Here is a 25396-nt window from a genome sequence, read left to right on the forward strand (position 1 = left end):
GTCCAGAGGCCATTTTCTCCGAGCAGATGTGTGACCATCTCTGTGTTCTCTCTACAGGCCCCACGTTGCCAAGACAGAGCCTCCAGGTTCAGAATGGACCTTCGCCAGAGGACCTGGAGATGCAGAGAAGGTAAGATCTAGGCCTACAATGCCACTGAACACAAGAATACTAAACACAACACTATTCCTCAGCCCAGTGACTTTACACACACTTCTGAGTAGAATTCCCTGTTTAAGTTCAGTGTTTCAATAAATTATGAGCCAATCGGACAGTTGCCCTGCTCGACAGTGCCTGCTTGCCTAAATATATTGATCCAAGTACTTTAGAGTGGATATGGACGGTTTTGGTCTATTGATCCCAAAGCATGTCATCTCTCCAGCCTCGCCACTCCCATATTTAACCAGGCAGGCGGTGGAGACTTTGGTTGCCTGCAGGCGGTGGAGACTTTGGTTGCCTGCAGGCGGTGTTCTCTAACATTTTTATTAAATATTTTATCTTTTATTTAACTAGGAAAGTCAGTTAAGAACAAATTCTTATTTACAATGACGGCCTAACCCGGCCAAACCCGGAAGACACTGGTCCAATTGTGCGCCGCCCTATGGGACTACCAATCACGGCCGGTAGTGATACAGACTGGATTCGAACCAGGGTGTCTGTAGTGACATTTCTAGCACTGAGATGCAGTGTCTTAGACCGCTGCTCCACTCAGGAGCCCAACATTCTTGTACCGGGAGAGGCTGATGGTTGCCAGTTTGTGTTCAGGCACAGCGGCAGACACCCCTGGAGTAGAGTAAAGCAGGGCTGGGTGGGAGGATGATGGGGGGGGCTGTGACTAGCAGGCTGTAGCAAACAGGCACCACATCAGCGTGTCCAGTGGAATCACAAAACACTTATCCCTTGCTGAGTACAATGGTAAACTTACAGCACAAGGTTAGGAGCTGACACACACACACACACACACACACACACACACACACACACACACACACACACACACACACACACACACACACCTGTGAGAGAGCAAGGATCTGAAATGGACTGATACTCAGAGGCCTTCTTAATGAAAAGCTATTCTACAGCGAGCCCCTATCACTCTCAGGAGACCTCGGCTAAGGCTTTCTCTCCACTTCTAAAAACCCACTGCTCTAAATCCTCTGAGCCTCCCTCCTGCTACACGCATGCACACTCAATAACGCTTGGCATGAGATCTCTTCCATATTCATATTCAGCTTTTACAGAAGGTTAAGCGTGTTGTGCTTTCTCATGGTTAATGCAGTCCGTTCTGCTTTGTGGGTCTTAGAGGGGATACTCTACCTGTAATTGTTTTTCCTTCTCCTTAAACGGCTCCTATTCCCCCGTAGGTAATAGTAATGAGTGTATGCTGCTAACTCTGTATTTCTCTGTGTGGAGAAGAGGCCCCCTATTCGTCAGTGGGGCACCACAGGGCAGTGCAGTGTAGCATTGTAGCAGTAGTATTAATCGGAGCCAGCTGGTCTCTCTCACCTGATCACAGAAACCTGTAACATGTTATTTAATTAGATGCAGCCTAATTTCACAGGCCCACACTGCCTCCTGTCCTGTCCCTGTGTACACAAAGACGTTGCGTCATGACAATATAACCACCTGGAATGAAGGTGACTGAAGTCAACTCCCTTTCCTCCCATTACCATATCCTGCGTCACAGCAGTTCAGTAGTGAGTGTCGGGAGGTTGGATTGGCCCTGGCCCTCTCTCCTTGTTCTCCAGTCGGTTACAGAGAAATATGCTGTGGATTTAGATATTCTGGCTGACTGACAGGTAGTTTAGGGGGAGAGTGTGTGCGATGGTTGTAGTGTAAGCGACTGGTGGGGGTCAAGGTGCTGTACTGTGTTGTGAATGATGAACAGATCTCTTCTAAATCCTGGTAAGGCAGCAGGCAGCAGTATATATTGTCATCTCTGCAATGATTTGAAGTTAAGATGGAGAGACAAGGTTCTCATTATGGTAACTGGTTCTGTGTGAGTCAGGGACGTTTCCATCCCAGACAACCCTGCCCCTGGGATTTTTAATTTAACAGCTTTACAGTCGAAAGATAAATCATCCATGACATTTTTTTGTTAATCGGCCTAGATTTGGTTTCTTTAGTACCCAGTGGTCGTTATGGACGATTAACTGTGAAGATTGTTCAGTGAGTAAGAAAGAATTTGAAGATTCTGTGTGTTTGCGTACGTCTGTTTGCGTGTGTGTGTCAGTCCGGTCGGTGTGTATCTGGCCTTTTTTGTCTCTTTGTGGTCCCTTCCTGTCCCCTAATGAAACCTGCCACCATCGTCATATGATTTATGACTCCGCCAACACATACACTTTTAATGAAATGAATCATCTTGTTTCAGCAGGCTCACTGAGACACCAAGGCCTGCTGTAACGCAACTTGGTAATTTAGTTGACAACAGTTTATTGGTGGCGACTGCCTTGGGAATATGTCATTGTGGTATATTGTATGTTTGAAAAACCTCTCATCATTCATACCCATCCATGTTAGACTCAGATGAGGTTACATAGAGTATATTGATCTCTGGTTCATATCCTGTACTTTAGCAGTTTAATGGCCTTGTTCTTAGTGTTCCACTGGTGTGCCTGGTTGTGCCTGGTTGTGCGTGGTTGTGCGTGGGTGTGTGTGGGTGTGCGTGGGTGTGCGTGGTTGTGCGTGGTTGTCCATGGGTGTGTGCGAGTTGGTACTGGAGTACAAATTCATGAAGTGACTTGTTTATGTTGGAGCCTCGTAAAGTCGACCCGGCCCGCTCTCTGCCATCTGAAAGTCGTGAACTTGTTTCCTGACACGGATTTGATATTAACCCTGTCATCAACAAGCTGTATTTGTGCTCCATGCTAACATGCGGCGCACACACACAGGGAGGGGGGTTTGAGAGGTGGGTGGCCTGCTCCTAAAAAGCTTGTTGAGTGATTACCTTGTCTAAAATACTTACAGTACACATTCAGACATATACCTCAGGGGGAAAACATTTTCACCTTATTCTCCCTGTAAAGAATGTCCCTGGACCGTTCCAAATGTTCTGAATGTCCCTGGCTGGTGCATGACCTCATACAGAGACATACCTGACATAGCAATGTGTCCGTCTGTGCCATGCGCCCTACTCTAGTGTTAGAGGAAGCATTCCTTTACTGTGAGTAGTAGGACGACTCCTTGTAAGGATATCTGACCCAATCTTTGTTGCTCTTCTAGAAACACGAAAGGCCTGAATGTGTTCAAAGGAGTTATTTTAGTGTGTGCAATGGATCTGGCCCTGAGCCTCCCCCTCATTCTGACTCTTCTGTTCTGGTCCGGCCCTCATCTATATTTAGCTGTTGCAGTCAATGTAACTGGCCTGGGTGCTTAATGCCTGATGTCATCCCTGTGACGCAAACTCACTACAATCCTGCCCGACCAACCCTGGAGAGATGGAGTGGAGAGGGATGGAGGGGGTTGATTATAGGCTACACCCTCGCAGGCTCAAACACTCATCCGTACTCTCTCAAAAACACACACGTGCAGAAACACCTCCACACCAGGATGCAAGCACGCACTGGTGAACACACACGCACGCACGCACACACTTACATTTCCATTGAGAGGTCTGTTTACTACAGACTAGTACTTCCAGCCCGACCCTGAAAGTGTTTTATTTTTACTAACAATTTTGTTGGTCTATAATTCCGCCTTAGATTTAGCCTGAAGGTCAACTGCTTAACTGTGAGCTCACACTCTAATCTTTAGTGATAGGTGTATTTTAAAGGTCACTGTTGTTTTCTTCCCTTTTATAAATAACCCCAATGATTAAATGACTGTCTTCTCATAGTAGCTTTCCAATACACTCATCCATCATTGAGCCTTGTCGTGGAATAGCCTAACACCACCAGGGTTAAGAACTGTTCTGTGGTCAGTGCTGGTGACCCTTCAGTAATGCAGAGGTCCAGTTTGGTCGTGTTCCAGAGCTGATCTCTGCTCTGTGTGTCTCTGCTCTGTCTACAGTTAAAACTAGTACTGTCTGCAACACTACACCTGGCTGCTTCCTCTCTGCTTGGAATATCTTAATGAAATACTGATGGCCAAGGGAACAGATGTCAAATGAAAAGGAGGAAAGGGGTGAGAGAGGGATAGCGAGCAAAAGGCCCAGCTGGACCTACTAGTTGCGTGGACTCAGCCAACAGCTCTCTCACTACTCAGCTATGGCCTCAGGGCAGCACAGGGTATCCCAGGGATCAGTGTGTGTGATTGAGTGTACAACACATTAGGAACACTTTCCTAATACTAAGCTGCACCCCCTTTTGCCCTCAGAACAGTCTCAATTTGTCGGGGCATGGACTCTACAAGATGTCGAAAGTGTTCCACAGGGATGCTGGCCCATGTTGACTCCAATGCTTCGCACAGTTGTGTTAAGTTGGCTGGATGTCCTTTGGATGGTGGACCATTCTTGGGAAAACTGTTGAGCTTGAAAAGCCCAGCAGCGTTGCAGTTCTTGACACACTCAAACCGGTGCGCCTGGCTTTGTCTTGCCCGTTCACCCTCTGAACGGCACACATGCACAATCCATGTCTCAATTGTCTCAAGGCTTAAAAATCCTTATTTAACCCGGTCTCCTCCCCTTCATCTACACTGATTTGAAGTGGATTTAACAAGTGACATCAATAAGGGATCAAAGCTTTCAGCTGGATTCACCTGGTCGGTCTGTCATGGAAAGAGCAGGTGTTGTTAATGTTTTGTACACATTGTATGTGTGTGAGGGGAAAGAGCAATAATGTTGAAACCCCATTTACAGTACGTCCAACAATGACACACAATTCTTGAATGACCACATGATCAGCCCTGGTTGTTGGTATATCCATCTCTTAAATCCATTCTGTGCTCTGTCATGCATTGCTATGTCTACTCTGACTATTTCTGTCTTTTTTTTTTACCACACAATAAATAAATATTTAGATTACTCTCCTCAGTCAGAATGTCGCTGGTTGTGGTTTCCAGAGGATTACACAGGCAAAGATGTGGATTTGGTTGTTTTTCTCCTTACCCCCAATCCTGAATCCCAGTCCTTCTGAAGACGCCACAGACACCACAGCCATGGGAAGACTGTTAGACGCCTCTTTAAACGTACCCGAGATTCCCAGTATTAACCTACCGTTAGATGAAAAAGACATGAGGTGGAATAATGGGGTATATAAATAACTGGTGTGAAGCAATAGCAGGTTGGCTGTAACGCTGCAAGTGCTGAGACAAAAGGCTGATATCCTTCATACTGACGCAGGGAGATTGGAAATTGAGGAGCATTTCTTTGCTGCTTGACATTGAGATCACACAGTAATAGTGGTGGAGGGATAGCATCAAACACCTGCAGCTGTGGCAGACTAAACTCTGAGTGTACAAAACATTAGGAACACCTTCCTACTATTGAGTTGCACCCCCTTTTGCCCTCAGAACAGCCTCAATTCGTCGGGGCATGGACTCTACAAGGTGTCAAACGTTCCACAAGGATGCTGGCCCATGTTGACTCCAATGCTTCCCATAGTTGTTTCAAGTTGGGTGTCCTTTGGGTGGTGGACCATTCTTGATACACACAGGAAACTGTTGAGTGTGAAAAACCCAGTAGCTTTGCAGTTTTTGACACACTCAAACCGGTGTGCCTGGCACCTACTACCATACGCCGTTCAAAGGCACTTACTGTGCATTCGGAAGTATTCAGACCCCTTGACTTTTTCCACAATTTACAGCCTAATTCTAAAATGTATTAAATTGTTGTTTCCCGTCATCAATCTACACACAATACCCCATAATGACAAAGCAAAACCTGTTTTTTTTTTTGGGGGGGGGGGGGGGGTGTATAAAAAAATTATCACATTTACATAAGTATTCACACCCTTTACTCAGTACTTTGTTGAAGCACCTTTGGCAGCGATTACAGCCTTGAGTCTTCTTGGGTATGACGCTACAAGCTTGGCACACCTGTATTTGGGGAGTTTCTCCCATTCTTCTCTGCAGATCCTCTCAAGCTCTGTCAGGTTGGATGGGGAGCGTCACTGCACAGCTATTTTCAGGTCTCTCCAGAGATGTTTCACCAGGTTCAAGTCTGGTCTCTGGCTGGGCCACTCAAGGACATTCAGAGGCTTGTCCCAAAGCCACTCCTGAGTTGTCTTGGCTGTGTGCTTAGGGTCGTTGTCCTGTTGGAAGGTGAACCTTCGTCCCAGTCGGAGGTCCTGAGCACTCTGGAGCAGGTTTTCATCAAGGATCTATCTGTACTTTGCTCCGTTCATCTTTCCCTCGATCCTGACTAGTCTCCCAGTCCCTGCTGCTGAAAAACATCCCCACAGCATGATGCTGCCACCACCATGCTTCACCATAGGGTTGGTGCCAGGTTTCCTCCAGATGTGATGCTTGGCATTAAGGCCAAATAATTCAAACTTGGTTTCATCAGACCAGAGAATCTTGTTTCTCATGGTCTGAGAGTTATTTGGGTGCCTTTTGGCAAACTCCAAGTGGGCTGTCATGTGCCTTTTACAGAGAAGTGGCTTTAGTCTGGCCACTCTACCATAAAAGCCTGATTGGTGGAGTGCTGCAGAGATGGCTGTCCTTCTGGAAGGTTCCCACATCTCCACAGAGGAACTCTGGAGCTCTGTCAGAGTGACTATCGGGTTCTTGGTCATCTCCCTGACCAAGGCCCTTCTCCCTCGATTGCTCAGTTTGGCCAGGCGGCCAGCTCTAGGAAGAGTCTTGGTGGTTCCAAACTTCTTTCATTTATGAATGATGGAGGCCACTGTGTTTTGGGGGACCTTCAATGCTGCAGACATTTGTTTGGTACCCTTACCCAGATCTCTGCCTCGACACAGTCCTGTCTCGAAGCACTACAGAAAATTCCTTCGACCTCATGGCTTGGTTTTTGCTCTTACATGAACTGTCAACTGTGGGACCTTATATAGACAGGTGTGTGCCTTTCCAAATCATGTCCAATTAATTGAATGGAAACAGGATGCACCTGAGCTCAATTTCACGTCCCATAACAAAGGGTCTGAATACTTATGTAAATAAGGTATTTCTGTTTTTTCTTTTTACTACATTTGCAAAAATGTCTAAACCTGTTTTCGATTTGTCATTATGGGGTATTGTGTGTAGATTGATGAGGGGAATTTTTTTAATATATATTTTTAGAATAAGGCTGGAACGTAACAAAATGTAAAAGTCAAGGGGTCTGAATACTTTCCGAATACACTGTAAATATTTACTCTTGCCCAGTCACCCTATGAATGGCCCACACACTCAATTCATGTCTCAATTGTCTCCAAGCTTAAAAATCATTCTTTAACCTGTCTCCTCCCCTTCATCTACACTGATTTAAAGTGGATATAACAAGTGACATCAATAAGGGATCATAGCTTTCACCTGGATTCACCTGGTCAGTCTATGTTCCTAATGTTTTGTACACAGTGCATGTATTTGTGTTCTGTTAGTGTCCAACACACACAGGGTTGCTGTTGGACAAAAACGAATTCCCCTCCTTGACTAGTGTTCTGATCTGGTCTCCTGCACTTGGCTAGGGGACACGTGGTAGTGACTGTGAGCTGTAGATTTGGACTGAGTCCTTTATAGAGTAGCTCCATATGGACTAACTGGGCATCAGTCCACACAGACAAAACTGTTCAGGCCTCTGAGCCAATGAGGAAAGCTGCTCTGACTGACTGGACTGTTGGCTTTCCAGGCTTTGTGATTCTGCAGCTTTGCTTTCCTTGGCTGTCGGAATCAAGGATAACAGCATCACACTATTGCTACACCCAAAAGCTTGGACTGTTTGCAATTTGTTCTCATACCACTCCAAAGACGCTTACTCGTCAATGCAGAATTTTCTCTGTTTGTGAAAAGGATGTTATGTAACTGTATACCATGTTGCCTAACATCTGTTTGTGAAAAGGATGTTCTGTAACTGTATACCATGTTGCCTAACATCTGTTTGTGAAAAGGATGTTCTGTAACTGTATACCATGTTGCCTAACATCTGTTTGTGAAAAGGATGTTCTGTAACTGTATACCATGTTGCCTAACATCTGTTTGTGAAAAGGATGTTCTGTAACTGTATACCATGTTGCCTAACATCTGCTTGTGAAAAGGATGTTCTGTAACTGTATACCATGTTGCCTAACATCTGCTCTTGCCCCAACCTTGGTTCTAATTTAGTATTAATTTCTATTCTGCCCTCGTCCTGAGGCATTCATACTGTCAGGTCCCCCCCCCCCTCCCGCGCAGGTCCCCCCCCCCCCCCCGCGCAGGTCCCCCCCCCCTCCCGCGCAGGTCCCCCCCCCCTCCCGCGCAGGTCCCCCCCCCCCCCTCCCGCGCAGGTCCCCCCCCCCCCCCCCTCCCGCGCAGGTCCCCCCCCTCCCGCGCAGGTCCCCCCCCCCCCCCTCCCGCACAGGTCCCCCCCCCCCCCCCCCTCCCGCGCAGGTCCCCCCCCCCTCCCGCACACAGTTCTGACTGCTTTCCTACTGTCTAAATAAGTCATTTGTCAAACACATTCAAGTGATTTATTTTTTTCTTGTAAAATAGAGCCCAAGCTTCTTTTTGTTGTTGAGTCAATAGTAGTAAGTTGTTGGAAAACGTTCGGATTCAGGCCGTGTCCCGCCTACACTCCCTTAGCAACCGTTCCCCAGGCAACGCATGTCAGGAACTGAGACGCCAGTAAATGGATCAGCAAGGTTTTTCACATCTTTGAAGCCTTCATTCCCTTAAGTGGGAGAGAGGCAAAGTCCGAGACAAATCCAGCCTTTTTCCACTCGGCTCGTTGTGTATGTTGGTCTCCTGTGAGAAAGTGAGGGAAATTCTGTGTTTGTGTGTTGACATGCGGTGAGGCATCCTTTGATCATTTCTCATCTGGTTCCATTCTTCTATTCAATAGGACCTGCAGGGAGCTGCCTTCTCTCTCAGCAAGACCGAGACGCATTGTTAATTCTCCACTTTGGCCCACTATGATGATACATTGTATTGTTAATTCTCCACTTTGGCCCACTATGATGATACATTGTATTGTTAATTCTCCACTTTGGCCCACTATGATGATACGTTGTATTGTTAATTCTCCACTTTGGCCCACTATGATGATACATTGTATTGTTAATTCTCCACTTTGGCCCACTATGATGATACGTTGTATTGTTAATTCTCCACTTTGGCCCACTATGATGATACATTGTATTGTTAATTCTCCACTTTGGCCCACTATGATGATACATTGTATTGTTCAACAGTCTGAGAGATATAGTTGTCATATCCCAAAAAGCTTCTATATTGGAATGTAAAGAACTTGGTCGTTCAGCTAATGGGTACAGTATACACTAGTACTCAAACTGACATTTTCTTTATGATCCCTCATCTGAGAAGGCTGATGACCTTACTGCTTCAGAATATCCATGTTTAACTCAAAGAGAACATTGCTCCAACATGACGCCCCTCCCTTGAAAGTTACACGGGATGTAAACTAATCGCTTGGCGAATGGCAGGCAGTCGGCCCGTCTCAGCTTCTCCGTCTTAACTCCCTCTCTCCTTCCATCTCTCCTGACAGACAGGGTGAGACCTGAGGCTTATTTTATTTGTTTGAAACTATATTTCACATTTTCACAATTATTCCCACACAGGGATGTACTGTACAGTTGAACAGTAATTCATCCTAGGTTATTTTCTTTCCCAACCCACTTTTAACCCCTTCCCTCACCCTGGTGCTTATTTGAACTGTTCTCCGTGTGTGTTGTGTAGAAATGTTATGATCTCATATGCCGGGGAATGCAGTACGTGTCAGATAGCATTGCACATAAAAATAAATAAATATACGCTGTAGGGAATTAGTCTGATCCATTGCTGTGGACAGATGGAATGTCATGTCACTATAACCCAAGTTAATCAAATGTCTATGTTTGTAAAACGTTGTCCCTTTATGGTGAAGCAAGTCTTGTTTTATATAGTGTGTAGCATTAAAATGTACCATACACTATCCCTGGTATTAGGCTATTCCTATAAAGTTGACCTCTGTTTTGTATGGTGTAACTACTCCCCATATATGATGGGTCATTGGGATATTGCACGTCAGTTGCATTATCCCCCACTGACCTTCTCCAACCCTGTCTGTCTTTCTAGTGGTGTTGCGTAATAAACCCTTCCTGTTGCTCTCAACAGCATCCTGCCAAATGTAACCTCTGACATTCTTATATTAGATATCACTGCTGCCCCTGGTATGTTTTTTAATCGTGGTGTTTACAGGCTTGTGCAGTGGTCTCCAGTAGCCTGTCAGCACTCCTGTCACAGTTTGACGATCTTCTAGTTGGTGGAGCTACCGCCCCCACCCCTCCCAGACTGCCCCTGGGTGGAGTATATGCTAATCTCTAGAGCGCCCCTTATCTTAGCACTGATATACACTACATTATACAGTAGACTCTCTGCTGTACTCTCTACTGTAACTATACCACTGTGGTGATCAGGGGATGTTATCCTATAGAGAAACTCCTGGGAATGGTCCTTTGAGCCTCATACTCTGCCTCCAGCCCTCTAGTGGCCCAGCGCCCAATGAACACTAGGACACTCCTCACTCCTGCTCTTTTTAATTAACTCAGTGAGGGAGAGGGAGGAGGTGAGTGAGGAGGGTGTTGAGGTTAAGGGAGGGAGGGGAGAGGGATATGAGGACTAAACTGGAACAGTAGTCCTCTGCTCTCAATACTCCCTTTCTTACTGTAATGAGGCTGTGATTATGAAGTGCTCCAGGAGCGAGGAGTTGGGCCTTCCTCTGGGAGCCTGCTGGGCACAGCTACGGTTTGGTAACAGTGCAGTGTCATATGGGGACACCTTGTAGAGTGAGACTGGTCAATATGTAGAATGGGGTCAGTGGTACTGGGGTAGGCCTGAGGGAAGCCTTGCTGAGGCGACAGCGAGTGAAAGCCTTCTCAGCCTCCTCCACACTGGTCCTGGGAGAGAGAGGATCTCCACCAGCTGAATCTGACTTCCTCTCTTCCTCTGGCTAATCCAGCCTACAGAATGGATTGGAGCCGCGGCCTGTAATACTGTCCCTGTAATACTAGCTAAAGCTTTAGTCTTAAGTAACATTCAAATCATTCTCATGTGGTTCTTAAACTATGTATGTTAATGATGGATTATATGTCACTGGTGATATTAGTCAAGGGTCATCATTTCAGTCAATGGAAGGCATTTCAAGGCTTTTTAGAGCTCCATCAGGAAAAGAGGAGAGATTTGCCTTCCGTTAAATCCCCTGCCTTAGGTCACTGGAGTCCATTAAGTCATTCTGGATTGATTGATCCTGCAATTCCCTGAGTTGGCACATTGATGGTTTATTGATGTCCAGCTTCCACTCTGACTGGTCTCACTGCTTTTCTCAGCACATAGTGTAGAACAGATTCAGCTACAGATGAGTCCTATTCTACTGGGTTTCTCTGGGTGGAAAATGTGCTGCATGCAGTAGTTCAGGGGCAGACGGGCGGGGAGGGGGGTGGACACACACACACACACACATTCACACAGTGCACTTATGGGAAAAGGTAAAGGAAGTGCTTTTTTTCATAAACAGGTGTATCGTAGGTTGTTTACACCCCAGGTGATCTGACATCATTCTCCTCCAGGCCTATAATGGACATGGAAGCGATTGGTTCCCATCATGTTCCTCTCTGAAGGGCGTGTGGAGACTTGATGTTGCCTTACCAGGGGATGCAGAGCCAGAGGTGTAGGAGGGGTTCAATGACAAGCTGGCTGGTAACAGGTGGTGACAGGTGGGATAGAGTATTCAGGGGGCGTACCTGGAGGGAGGGGGCGGGTGTCTGTTTGTGACATCATCATTGTGGAACAAGTGTGTGTGTGTAGCTAGGTCCAGGCCAGATGGAGAGAGGGGGAGATGTGACGTCACACCAGATAGGACCCACGTTGAGCTGGTGATTCAACCGGAACTGGGTTTGGTTTACAGCAAGAAGAGAGGGGAGGGAAGAATTGTCTGAGGGAAAAGGGCATGCGTACCGTTTGTTTAAGCAATAAGGCCCGAGGAGGTGTGGTATAAGGCCAATATACCACGGCTAAGGGCTGTTCTTATGTATGACGCATGGCAGAGTGTCTGGATACAGCCCATAGCCGTGGTATATTGACCATATACCACAACCCCCCGAGGTGCCTTATTGCTATTATAAACTGGTTACCAACGTAATTAGAGCAGTAAAAATAAATGTTTTGTCATACCCGTGGTATACTGTCTGATATACCATGGCTGTCAGCCAATCAGCATTCAGGGCTCGAACCACCCAGTTTATAAATAGAAATAAAGCACCACAGACTATTTTGTCATGCCAGTGGAGTTCTTTCCTTGACATTTGGTCAAGACAGGTAAGGGTATCAGGTTGGCACATACTGTACACTGAGTGTACAAAACACCTGCTCTTTTTAAGCCTTGAGACAATTGAGACATTAATTGTGTATGTGTGTCATTCAGAGGGTGAATGGGCAAGACAAAAGATTTAAGTGCCATTGAACGGGTTATGGTAGTAGGTGCCAGGTGCACCGGTTTGTGTCAAGAACTGCAACGCTGCTGGGTTTTTCACGCTCAACAGTTTCCCGTGTGTTTAAAGAATGGTCCACCACCCAAAGGACATCCAGCTAACTGTGGGAAGCATTGGTGTCAACATGAGCCAGCATCTCTGTGGAACGCTTTCAACACCTTGTAGAGTCCATACCCTGACGGATTGAGGCTGTTCTGAGGGCAAAAGGCGGTGTAACTCAATATTAGGAAGGTGTTCCTGAGGTTTTATACACTCAGTGTATGATCCAAATTGTGACCAAATCCAAGATGTTTCAAACTCACAGCCCCCCCCCAACCCCCACATCATTGACATTACACACACTTCCTGATATCTGCGTCATCTGTCTGTCCTCTCCACACCTCAACACTGAGCTATAGCGGTCTGTATGTACAGGAGATTGATAGGGTTCTCCAGTATCATTATGACATTCTGGGTAATGTTGGACAGAGGCCTGGCTGAGGCAGATGAAGCCCCAAAGAATGGCCAGGTACATCAGTCACAGCCTACATGGCAGAGAGATGGGGAGAGAGAGAACAGTCTGTGAAATGGTTTGGAGCCTGACTACTACAACACGGTTAGCTACAGTAGATTATGCCAGGGGGCAGCCTGCCTCACCTTTTATTGGAGAATGCTGCCCTCTAGTGGTGAGATACAGTAAGCTCCAAAAGTATTGGGACAGTGACAAATTTGTTGTTGTTTTGGCTCTGTACTCCAACACTTTAGATTTCAAATGATACAATGATGATGAGGTTAAATTGCAGCTTTAATTTGAGGGTATTGCCATATCGGGTGAACCGTTTAGAAATTACAACACTTTTTGTACACAGTCTCCCCATTTTAGGGAACCAAAAGTTTTGGGACAAATTCACTTATGTATTAAAGTAGTAAAACGTTTTTAGTCTCATATTCCTAGCATGCAATGATTACATCAAGCTTGTGACTGAAGGAATGAATACAATTTTATTTTCGTGTCAAATCTCCAGTTGGCAACCCATCCCTAATGGGATTAATTGACAAATAAACAAACATTACAATAATTCACTGTGATAATTCTTCTTCCGGTGTTCTCTGCAGTACGCATCGCATAAAGAGTGAAACAATTTAAGCTAAAAAATCAATACATAATAGTAAATAAGTTTTTCTTTATTTTTACTAATTTCTACATTGTAGAATAACTATCAAAACTATGAAAAAACACATATGGAATCATGTAGTAACCAAAAAAGTGTTAAACAAATCAAAATATATTTTATATTTGAGATTCTTCAAAGTAGCCACCCTTTGCCTTGATGACAGCTTTGCACGCTCTTAGCATTCTCTCAACCAGCTTCAATCAGGGATATTGCAGAGGCAATATCCCTGATCTGACCTGTTTCAATACGCAGAGGCAATATCCCTGATCTGACCTGTTTCAATACGCAGAGGCAATATCCCAGATCTGACCTGTTCCAATACGCAGAGGCAATATCCCTGATCTTACCTGTTTCAATACGCAGAGGCAATATCCCTGATCTGACCTGTTTCAATACACAGAGGCAATATCCCTGATCTGACCTGTTTCAATACGCAGAGGCAATATCCCTGATCTGACCTGTTTCAATACGCAGAGGCAATATCCCTGATCTTACATGTTTCAATACGCAGAGGCAATATCCCTGATCTTACCTGTTTCAATACGCAGAGACAATATCCCTGATCTTACCTGTTTCAATACGCAGAGGCAATATCCCTGATCTTACCTGTTTCAATACGCAGAGGCAATATCCCTGATCTGACCTGTTTCAATACGCAGAGGCAATATCCCTGATCTGACCTGTTTCAATACGCAGAGGCAATATCCCTGATCTGACCTGTTTCAATACGCAGAGGCAATATCCCTGATCTGACCTGTTTCAATACGCAGAGGCAATATCCCTGATCTGACCTGTTTCAATACGCAGAGGCAATATCCCTGATCTGACCTGTTTCAATACGCAGAGGCAATATCCCTGATCTGACCTGTTTCAATATGCAGAGACAATATCCCTGATCTTACCTGTTTCAATACGCAGAGACATTATCCCTGATCTTACCTGTTTCAATATGCAGAGGCAATATCCCTGATCTGACCTGTTTCAATACACAGAGGCAATATCCCTGATCTGACCTGTTTCAATACGCAGAGGCAATATCCCTGATCTTACCTGTTTCAATACACAGAGGCAATATCCCTGATCTTACCTGTTTCAATACACAGAGGCAATATCCCTGATCTGACCTGCTTCAATACGCAGAGGCAATATCCCTGATCTGACCTGTTTCAATACGCAGAGGCAATATCCCTGATCTTACCTGTTTCAATACGCAGAGGCAATATCCCTGATCTTACCTGTTTCAATATGCAGAGACAATATCCCTGATCTTACCTGTTTCAATACGCAGAGACAATATCCCTGATCTTACCTGTTTCAATACGCAGAGGCAATATCCCTGATCTGACCTGTTTCAATACGCAGAGGCAATATCCCTGATCTTACCTGTTTCAATACGCAGAGGCAATATCCCTGATCTGACCTGTTTCAATACGCAGAGGCAATATCCCTGATCTTACCTGTTTCAATACGCAGAGGCAATATCCCTGATCTTACCTGTTTCAATACGCAGAGACAATATCCCTGATCTGACCTGTTTCAATACGCAGAGGCAATATCCCTGATCTGACCTGTTTCAATACGCAGAGGCAATATCCCTGATCTGACCTGTTTCAATACCCAGAGGCAATGTCCCTGATCTGACCTGTTTCAATACGCAGAGGCAATGTCCCTGATCTGACCTGTTTCAATACGCAGAGGCAATATTCCTGATCTGACCTGTTTCAATACACAGAGACAATATCCCTGATCTGACCTGTTTCAATACGCAGAGGCAATATCCCTGATCTGACCTGTGCACATAGCGACTCTACAAACTTGTTGGATGCATTTGCTGTTTGTTTTGGTTGTGTTTAGATCATTTTGTGGCCAATAGAAATGAATGGTAAATCATGTATTGTGTCACTTTGGAGTCACTTTTATTGTGAATAAGAACAGAATTTGTTTCTAAACACTTCTACATTGATGTGGATGGTCCTGAATGAGTCGTGAATAATGATGAGTGAGAAAGTTACAGACGCACAAACATCATACCCCCAAGACATGCTAACCTCTCACCATTATAATAACAGGGGAGGTTAGCATGATTATCTGTAGTCATGGTAGCATCCACATTAATGTAGACGTGTTTAGAAACATTTCTATTTTTATTTACAATAAAAGTGACTCAAAATAATCAGAAACACAACCAAAACAAACAGAAAATGCATCCAACAAGTTTGTAGAGTCACATGCTTGATGTAGTCATTGTGTGCTAGGAATATGGGTCCAAATAATAAACTTTTGACTACTTTAACAATCATGTAAGTGAATTTGTCCCAATACTTTTGGTCTCCTAACATGGGGGGATTATGCACAAAAAGTGCTGTAATTTTTAAACAGTTCACCTGATATGAATGTCAATATCCTCAAATTATAGCTGACATTCTGCACTTACTTCATAGCCATTGTATCATTTGAAAAGCGCTGGAGTATAGAGCCAAAACAACAACAAATGTGTCACTGTCCCAATACTGTTGGAGCTCAGTGTTTCTACCTGTAGAAATGCATTATTCCCAATCATGAGTTCATATCAGACCTCTGCAGCAATGTGTTTTGTTGGACTGAACAAGCTGATATTGAATGTGTTTACGTACAGTGTTCTTGGTAATTGTTATGCAGACAATAAGTACACGCTGGATACAGATTACTTTTTAAATGATTATTTTATACAGATTCTCTCCTTATCAGTAGAGAAAGAGAGGCTGTAGCCAGAAGCAGACTAGCTACGTTGTTGTGTTTAACAACAGAAACGTGCAGAGATAGCTGTGATTGCGTAACGGCTTGTCTTGTACAGTAATTACATAATGACAACAAGCTTATATAATGATAACAAGAAGGCCTGTCCAAGTGACGGCACTGCCTGTGGGTCTGCATGGTGCGTTAGGCCAGCGTGGAAAACCAGGTCAAAGCCTCGTCGGCTCATCTTCTCCACTCTGTTCTTTCTCCTCTTTGGTCTCTCTGTTCTTCTTCTCCTCCCTTTGTTCATCTCTCCCTCTTTTCCCTCTACACTATATGAGCTCCTTTCCCATCTCTCCTCATCAAGCCCGTTCTCTTCCTCCCTCTCTTATCTCCTCTCTCCCCACCCATCTGGTGTCTTCTCTCTCCTCCTCACCTCCTCTTCTCTCCTCTCTTCCCGTGGCAGGCAGCTGCTGGAACTGCAGCGGCTGAAGGAGGTGGAGCGGGAGCGACTGGAGTGTGAGCGTCAGGAGAGGGAACGGCTGGAGCGTGAGATGCAGGAGAGGGAGCGAGAACGCGAACGCCAGGACCGGGAGCGCCAGGAGCGAGAGCGGGAGCGCTCCGAGCGGGAGCGCTCCGAGCGGGAGCGCACTGAGCAGGATCGCCTGGAGCGCGAGCGTCAGGAGAAGGAGAGAGAGCAGGTGGAGAGAGAGAGGGCGGAGAGAGAGAGGGAGCTGATGGAGAGAGAGAAGCAGGAGAGGGAGAGGATGGACAACGAGACGCAGCAGGAGCAGCAGTTGGACAGCGAGCAGATGGACTGGGAGAGAGGGAGACGCATCTCCAACGCCGGTGAGCAGCCAAGGCTTTTTATTTACCACTTACACACACCTTAAACACACTCACACACATGCATTCACATACTTACACATTTACACACACCAACACACATATGCACACGTCTGATGTCCAGGACAGAGCAAGGTAGTACAATAGACACTGAAGTCACAGGACCGAACAAGATGACAGATCAGAATAGTCACCAACAGGTGAGTGGGTTTAGCTCTCACTTCCTTTAGCAGTAGTTCTTCTAAAGAGCCGTCTTGGGTGTAAAATCCCAGCGTGGCATTTAGCTGGAGTCTGAAGCGGACGTTGACTATACTCAGCCATCCCTGGCCTCTCATTACTTAATGTGACTTATAGCCAGGCTCCTCTCCCATCTCTCTCTGCCCATATGCCTGTGTGTTGGACGGGCACGGGGAACAGCTTGAGTGGCCCTAGGGCATGGGGGGAGTGTTTGTGTTCTCTCAGCGAGCAGGCAAACACGCGCACACACACACTCCCCCCTCTCTTCCTACTTCTGTTTGACCAGGGATGGCTATGTCCACTGTATGTGTTGGTGGATGGTAGGGTACCCTAGCCAGCCTGCCCAGCAAAGCATAGGCAGGTGAGGGACTCAGGTTCTAGGGGTTGGTTAGATGAGAGATGGGCATTGCTGCTATATATTAAGCCAGAGGGGGGCCAGTGTTGGCATGGTTGGCATGGTTCAGTGCCACACTCATCACATTAGCTGGGCTAGATTCTCCATGTTAGTCAGAGGCTAAAAATACACCAACAAGTCTAACATGCTGCCTGCCTGCCCAGGGGGAGGGGCCATCATATTAACATTACCATGAACATGTCTAAGGCATTATGGTATCGAGTAGATTTTATTTTTCCTCTGGCATTTTGTACAATAAATGTGTACACGACACAATTTCCACAGTACATGACAAGACAAACACCATCATTAATGTTGCACTGCATGTTAACATTTGGGGTGCTTTTGAAGTGTGCGAATGCACTTTTCATATGCTTCTAGTTGTCTTTCCTGCAGGAAAAACATACATGTGTGCTATTGGCCTACTGTACATAGCCTCGCAGAAACTTTGGGTTAGATTTCCAATTCCATTCATAGTATGTTTAGTATACCATTGGATGTCTGTGGAAGTCATGCTGTGTGTAAATAACCATGCTCGACCTCTAACTGAACACTTAAACCAACCCGGTGTTGTGGAGGAGAGGTCTGCTAGTAGGGCATCTATGGATGAGCTTCTTGATGTGTCTGTAACTCTGTAGTCTGTCTCATGTTAGCTATAGGCCTTATCACATTAGAAACAACAAGGAGTTCTTTGTGTGTCGACCTCATTAATCCAGCCATTCCTAACGGTCCTCTGATAGAAATCCTTGCTGAAAGTGGTGGTTTTAAGCCCGCCCCTCACTCCACTGGTCTCTCTCTTCTTTAGGCCACTCTAGTTAGTGTGTATGTCCATTTTGGGCTTTAGTGAGAGGTGTGTGTGTGTGTGTGTGTGTGTGTGTGTGTGTGTGTGTGTGTGTGTGTGTGTGTGTGTGTGTGTGTGTGTGTGTGTGTGTGTGTGTGTGTGTGTGTGTGTGTGTGTGTGTGTGTGTGTGTGTGTCTTTATGGGTTACTACTCTGGGATCACAGAGCAAAGCTGGGGCCTGCCTGTGGCCACTAACCACCCAGAGAGGGGGAGGAAAAAGGGGACAAGAGGGAAGGGGGAGTGGAGAAATGAGAAGAGGGAGAGAGGCAGAGAGAGTGGGGGGGAGGGAAAAATTGGGAGAAGAGTTAGTCTTCTGTTTGGAGGAACAGAAGGAGGAGAGGCATGATAGAGGGATGGGTGGGAGAATCATACATGAGCAATGTTTCCAGTTAGTGGAGATGTATCAGAATCTGAACACAATGAGCATTCAGAACAACTCAACAGCCAATCAGGACATGGTCTGTAAGAAAGTGACATGACATAGAGTGAAGTGGTTTGGAATGTAGGGCAAGACTGTTGGTGTGTGTGTTCATATGTCTGTGATGTGAGGTTGGTGTGTGTTCATGTGTATGTGATGTGTGTGTGTGGTGTGTGTGTGTGTGTGTGTGTGTGTGTGTGTGTGTGTGTGTGTGTGTGTGTGTGTGTGTGTGTGTGTGTGTGTGTGTGTGTGTGTGTGTGTGTGTGTATTCACCACATGAGTATATGTGAACGAGTGTGTCTATATGCTGTAGTGTGTGGAGGTGTGCCTAGTGCAGCTCAGGCTTCCCATACGGCGAAGGTGTGCGCGCACGCGCAGCCTACCACTGAGGGTCAGTGGAGCAGAATGAGGCCGGCACAAAGGATTAGCAGCATTAGCCCTCAGTAAACATATGGCGGGAGCGGCCTCAGCTCTAGGCTAGCTCTAGGCTAACTCTAGGGCTAACTCTAGGGCTAACTCTAGGGCTAACTCTAGGGCTAACTCTAGGCTAACTCTAGGGCTAACTCTAGGGCTAACTCTAGGCTAACTCTAGGCTAACTCTAGGGCTAGCTCTAGGCTAACTCTAGGCTAACTCTAGGCTAGCTCTAGGGCTACGCTGGCTGGGGCCCCACAACAAAACAGAGCATGGATAATTTGGAGCATGCAGTCAAACTCTGGCAACGTGACCACCCAGCGATACTACCCCCACCTCTCCTCACTGGTTATGTACATGAGAGATGAGGGGATACTACCCCCACCTCTCCTCACTGGTTATGTACATGAGAGATGAGGGGATACTACCCCCACCTCTCCTCACTGGTTATGTACTTGAGAGATGAGGGGATACTACCCCCACCTCTCCTCATTGGTTATGTACTTGAGAGATAAGGGGATACTACAGACTAGTATTGACTAAAAAGCACCATGAGAAACTTTATTATGGGATTTTTTTCTGTGTGGTTCAGTAAGACTTTATGCAAACCCCTTGTCAATTCAAAATAGTTTCTTTAGTAAAGGTTTCTGGCTTGAAATCATTTATATATAGTAGCATTTTTTTGGTAATTTAGTCTTACAGGAGCAATTAAGGTTAAGTGCTCAAGGGCACGACGACTGATTTTTCACCTCGTCGGCTCGGGGATTCAAACCAGCAACCTTTCGGTTACTGGCCCAATGCTCTTAACCGCTAGGCTACCTATCATTCTGATAGAAAGCTAGGTAATGGGGAATTGCAAGGGATTGAAACTGTGTAGTCACCCAAATATTGAAGCATTTTGTTATCTTGGGATAAGTTTCTACCAGAGTCTGTGCAATCAGTCAGTTACTGAAACCAAACATGTCCAAATTGGTTAAATCTCTCAATTGTCGTGCCTTGACTTCCAAATGTATAGAATACAACTCTTCTGCTTGCCCAGTCCTGGTATGGACAGGATCGTTTTGGATGAGATATGGAGAGAGCGTAACTGTATCTGGTGTGTGCTGTTCCACCAGAGACTGACTAGATCAGCCTACCCTCACCGAGGGGCTCACGCCAAGTGCTCCCTCCTGAAAGAACGACGATCTAGGGTTTTCTGCTGCTTCTCTATCCATGTGTACACATTATGACACATTGTTTCTAGAGTCTGCCTCTGGTTTGGTCTAACCCCGTGTACTAATAGTAGCATATTTTATGTCAGAGAAAGAATAAAGAAATCAAGAAAAAGGAGATTTAGGTCTGCTAGTTACCTGCTTCATTTGCCCCTTCTCTATTCTTTCTGTTTTCCCCATTCTCTCTCTCCTCTTCTGTGTTCTTTCCCTCTTGTGTGGCTGCACGGTGGCTGCTTCTCCCCTCCTGTCCTGTCCATCTGATGTGTGTAGCGTTTGAAAGTACCCTCTACACTCCTCCGCCTCCAGAGTACTCCTCCAAGACCTCCTCTACGTCTGTGTCTCCCACCACCCCCAACTACCCTCCGCCCACCCCGTCACCCTCCTCTGCAACACCCCCCACCCCGCCTCTACGACACTCTGCCTCCCGATTCGCCACCTCACTCGGCTCCGCCTTCCATCCTGTCCTGCCCCACTACGCCACAGTCCCCAGGCGACAGCCTGTCCCTCCTACGCCCCCTGCCCCAGCCCCGGCAACCCCCTCCAAGTCAGTGGTGTGGTCAGCAACCAACTTCAGCCCCCTGCCTCCCTCGCCCCCCGTCATGATCAGTAGCCCGCCGGGCAAGGCCACTGGCCCTCGCACCGTCATCGCCATCCCGGCCCCCAGCCCCCTGTCACAGAAACACCCCTCTCCCAACGGGCCCCCCATGTTCCCCGCTCCTTCACCTGTCACCATCGGCAATAGCAGCAACCCCACCCCGCCGCCTCCTCCTCCGACCCCACCTCCCCCTCCACCGCTGCCCCCTCTCTCCCTGTCCCTGTCGTCGTCCTGCCAGCAGTCGCCCGTCGTCTCCCACATCGCTCCCCTTGTGTCCTCTCCCTCATCCCAGCCTGCTATTGTCCCTTCTCCTTCCACAGCTCCCCCTGCCTCTGCTGACCTCTCTGTAAACCTCTCTGTGCTGGGAGACTCCTGCTCCGTGGCTCCAGAGGCCTCTCAGCCTGCAAACCCTCTGGCCCAGCAGGGTAAGGCCTCACCTCTCTCAGCCTCTCTCTCTACCTCCACCTCCGCTCACCCACTAATGGGGTGCCAGGGAGCAGGGCGCCAATGCTGGCTGCAGCTGTGACTAGCATGGCTAATGTGGTTTTGGCTGGATTCTATGTGGCTGTTGAGAATTGTCTGTAGCTGCTTGTCAATCTATGTTGGTCATGTGTGTCTGTCTGACTCACCTTGGTCAGAATGCTTATACCATGCATGTCCATGCTGTTGCTTTTATGGTCTTGAGTTGTCTGGTGATCTCTCGTGGGTGTGAATGGAGTCTGGTTGTTGGACATGGCGTGTGTGTTTGTTTGCCCTCTTACAGACAGGGGGTTCTGATCCATCTAGAGATCACTCCAGTCTGGAAGGATCATTGTCTCATTGTTTCTCTTTTGCTTGTTTTTTTTCCTCACCTCAAATTATTATTTTTCAGCAATTTGTGATGACCTTATTTTACCATGACTTTTCAACCTCACTTGTCATGTCAGTGTTAATCAAGCCTACTGGGTCTGGTGACAGTAGGATTGTATACGTGTTACGAACAGTAAGGGACTGACGGGTGGAGAGTTGACTCGTCTGAACAGAGCTTTTATTTCTGCTCCATCCTTGTTCACTTGATTAGGTTTGTTATCATGATGCTACGGTACGTTTCAGGGGATGGGGAGGGTCGCTAATGCTGAGAAATTAACAGAAATGTTGGTTATATTTCGATTATGAAATGACTTAATTGGCCAAACTCAGTGGCAGTTTTTAGAGTGTCACAAGTTATCCAGGGTACGATTAGTGGCTGGAATCAATAATATATAAATGATAATTTCTCCCTCTGCTGAATAGAATTATTAGCAGATAAATCACATCTGTGTCCTCTGCATTTGATATTTATCATTCATTTATTATCCAAGCCACCACTGCACTGTCTGTGTATACTGATAGAGCGTTCCTCTCTCTACCAATTTGCATGTCAAATGAGGACATGCTATTTATTATTCTCCCTAAACCTGCCCTCACATTGATCTGATTACCTTACCAACTTTATTGGAAATAACATTTAATTCAATAGTAGTTATTCTAAATCTTTCTGAAAACCTTTGCAGCTTAAAATTTTCCGATTTACATAATTCTAATACTTCATTAGCATTAATGATACAATATATTTTTGGGGGATAAACTGCCATATTTTTATGTATTAAAACTCACCCTTGAGTAACTCTTTAGTAGGGTTTATATGTAGATTCAGGCTGACTATTTCCCCCACTTGGACTGTACCTCATTGACAGGAGCTCAATATGGGCACATTCCATTTTGGCTTATTGATCCAATCATCTGTCTGTGTGGAGGAATCATAATGATTTTCTACAAGCTAATTATTAGAGTTAATACTTCTCTATGTGGTTCAGTGGTTTCGGGCTGCTCTTATGCAGATATTGACCTAACTTGTCCAATGCATTTTTCTCTGTGTTTGTGTGTACATTTTCTGCCTTGTTTGTGTTGGATGTCTCCATTTGCTTCCATCAAATGGATACATTTAGGCCATAACTCACTAATGTGCATGTTGTATGACAAACAACACGTGGATGTAGCATGTTCATACCGTGTATAAAGTTTACCAATAAATGGTCAAGCCTGATAATGTTAGTATTGATAGTGAGTATAGCATGGATACTTTAGGAAGCCTGATAATGTTAGTATTGATGGTGAGTATAGTATGGGTACTTTAGAAAGCCTGATAATGTTAGTATTGATGGTGAGTATAGCATGGGTACTTTAGGAAGCCTGATAATGTTAGTATTGATGGTGAGTATAGCATGGGTACTTTAGGAAGCCTGATAATGTTAGTATTGATGGTGAGTATAGCATGGGTACTTTAGGAAGCCTGATAATGTTAGTATTGATAGTGAGTATAGTATGGGTACTTTAGAAAGCCTGATAATGTTAGTATTGATGGTGAGTATAGCATGGGTACTTTAGGAAGCCTGATAATGTTAGTATTGATGGTGAGTATAGCATGGGTACTTTAGGAAGCCTGATAATGTTAGTATTGATAGTGAGTATAGCATGGGTACTTTAGGAAGCCTGATAATGTTAGTATTGATGGTGAGTATAGTATGGGTACTTTAGAAAGCCTGATAATGTTAGTATTGATGGTGAGTATAGCATGGGTACTTTAGGAAGCCTGATAATGTTAGTATTGATGGTGAGTATAGCATGGGTACTTTAGGAAGCCTGATAATGTTAGTATTGATGGTGAGTATAGCATGGGTACTTTAGGAAGCCTGATAATGTTAGTATTGATGGTGAGTATAGTATGGGTACTTTAGGAAGCGAGTGTGTTTTGTGTGTGAGGAGAACACTAAACAGGAGAGAACTCCTGACTCTGCGTCCCAAAGTTTGATAATGACCATTTACTCTTCTTCTCCCCCCCACACACCCAAACAGACACAGCGTTGACTCTGGTGCCGCCCACCCCTCCTCCCCCTCCCCCTCTCCCTCCCGGCTCCACTGTGACCCCCACGGCCGCTGCCCCCCCAGCCCCACCAGGCCCTCCTCCCCCTCCCCCCTTACCCCCCACACTCACTCCTACCAGCGGCGGGCCTCCTTCCCCACCCGGACCGCCACCTCCCCCCGGTGGCCAGGCCCACCCTCCCCCTCCCCCAGCCCCTCCCCTGCCACCTGGCCTCTTCTCCCCGTCCGAGGACCGCCCCCTGTCCGGGCTGGCTGCTGCCCTCGCTGGAGCCAAGCTGCGTAAAGTGCCAAGGGTGAGAGGCTAACACACACAGAAACACAAACATCTCTACCCTTGCACAGACACAAACTGTTTGTCACATCCCATATCCTCATCCCAGGATAGGGGGCTTATCCAACACCAGTCACAGTAATCATGTAGCCAAGCTGTGCTTCGCTCCTCCATATACTGTACTCCACCATACCTGACCTCCAGTTATGTGCCTCTGTAACATGGCCTGCCACTACAACACTATCATGTCCTTCTCTCTGTCCCCTCAGAGTGATAGTGGTGGTGATGCAGCAGCTGCTCTGGCTGCAGCCATGGCTGGGGGTTTGGCTGGCTCTGCAGGGGCCAAACCTGGAGGGAACGGCCCTCTGGGAGGAGCACCTGGAGGAGGGGGGCTGATGGAGGAGATGAGCGCCCTGCTGGCCAGGAGGTGACATTACATTACATCCCCATCTACAACATGAGGACAATATTGACAATGGGGGAGGAAATGTCACAATAAATCTGTGAATTCCATGAGTGCCATATCATTGCAGACCATGTAGCTGTCAGGTCAGCCAAAACATGATTTAAAGTTAGAAGTTAGATTATTTAGGCATACAGTATAACCTGTTATGAGGTTGGGAATATATCTTAATATTCTGTATTGTTTTTCAGGAGAAGAATTGCAGAGAAGGGATCATCGCCTGAGCCGGAGCAGAGAGCTGTGAGTATGACTGTCTGACTGTCTGACTGACTGTCTGACTGTCTGACTGACTGTCTGACTGACTGTCTGACTGACTGACTGTCTGACTGTCTGACTGACTGTCTGACTGACTGACTGACTGACTGACTGTCTGTCTGTCTGACTGT

The 25396-nt window shown here is 46.2% G+C and overlaps 1 protein-coding gene across 1 annotated transcript in view; it reads left to right on the forward strand.

Moving 5' to 3' along the window:
* The window catches only part of LOC120019007 (protein enabled homolog), an 82193-nt gene that overhangs the window by 45906 nt on the left and 10891 nt on the right, over positions 1 to 25396 (forward strand). Inside the window, exons 4-9 of the mRNA XM_038962190.1 lie at positions 58 to 130; positions 16888 to 17270; positions 21051 to 21800; positions 24250 to 24569; positions 24817 to 24974; positions 25202 to 25250. Coding sequence (XP_038818118.1) covers positions 58 to 130; positions 16888 to 17270; positions 21051 to 21800; positions 24250 to 24569; positions 24817 to 24974; positions 25202 to 25250 — 1733 coding nt within the window. The remainder of the gene's footprint in view (positions 1 to 57; positions 131 to 16887; positions 17271 to 21050; positions 21801 to 24249; positions 24570 to 24816; positions 24975 to 25201; positions 25251 to 25396) is intronic.

Source organism: Salvelinus namaycush, chromosome 24 (assembly GCF_016432855.1).
Source record: "Salvelinus namaycush isolate Seneca chromosome 24, SaNama_1.0, whole genome shotgun sequence".
NCBI classification, from domain to species: domain Eukaryota; kingdom Metazoa; phylum Chordata; class Actinopteri; order Salmoniformes; family Salmonidae; genus Salvelinus; species Salvelinus namaycush.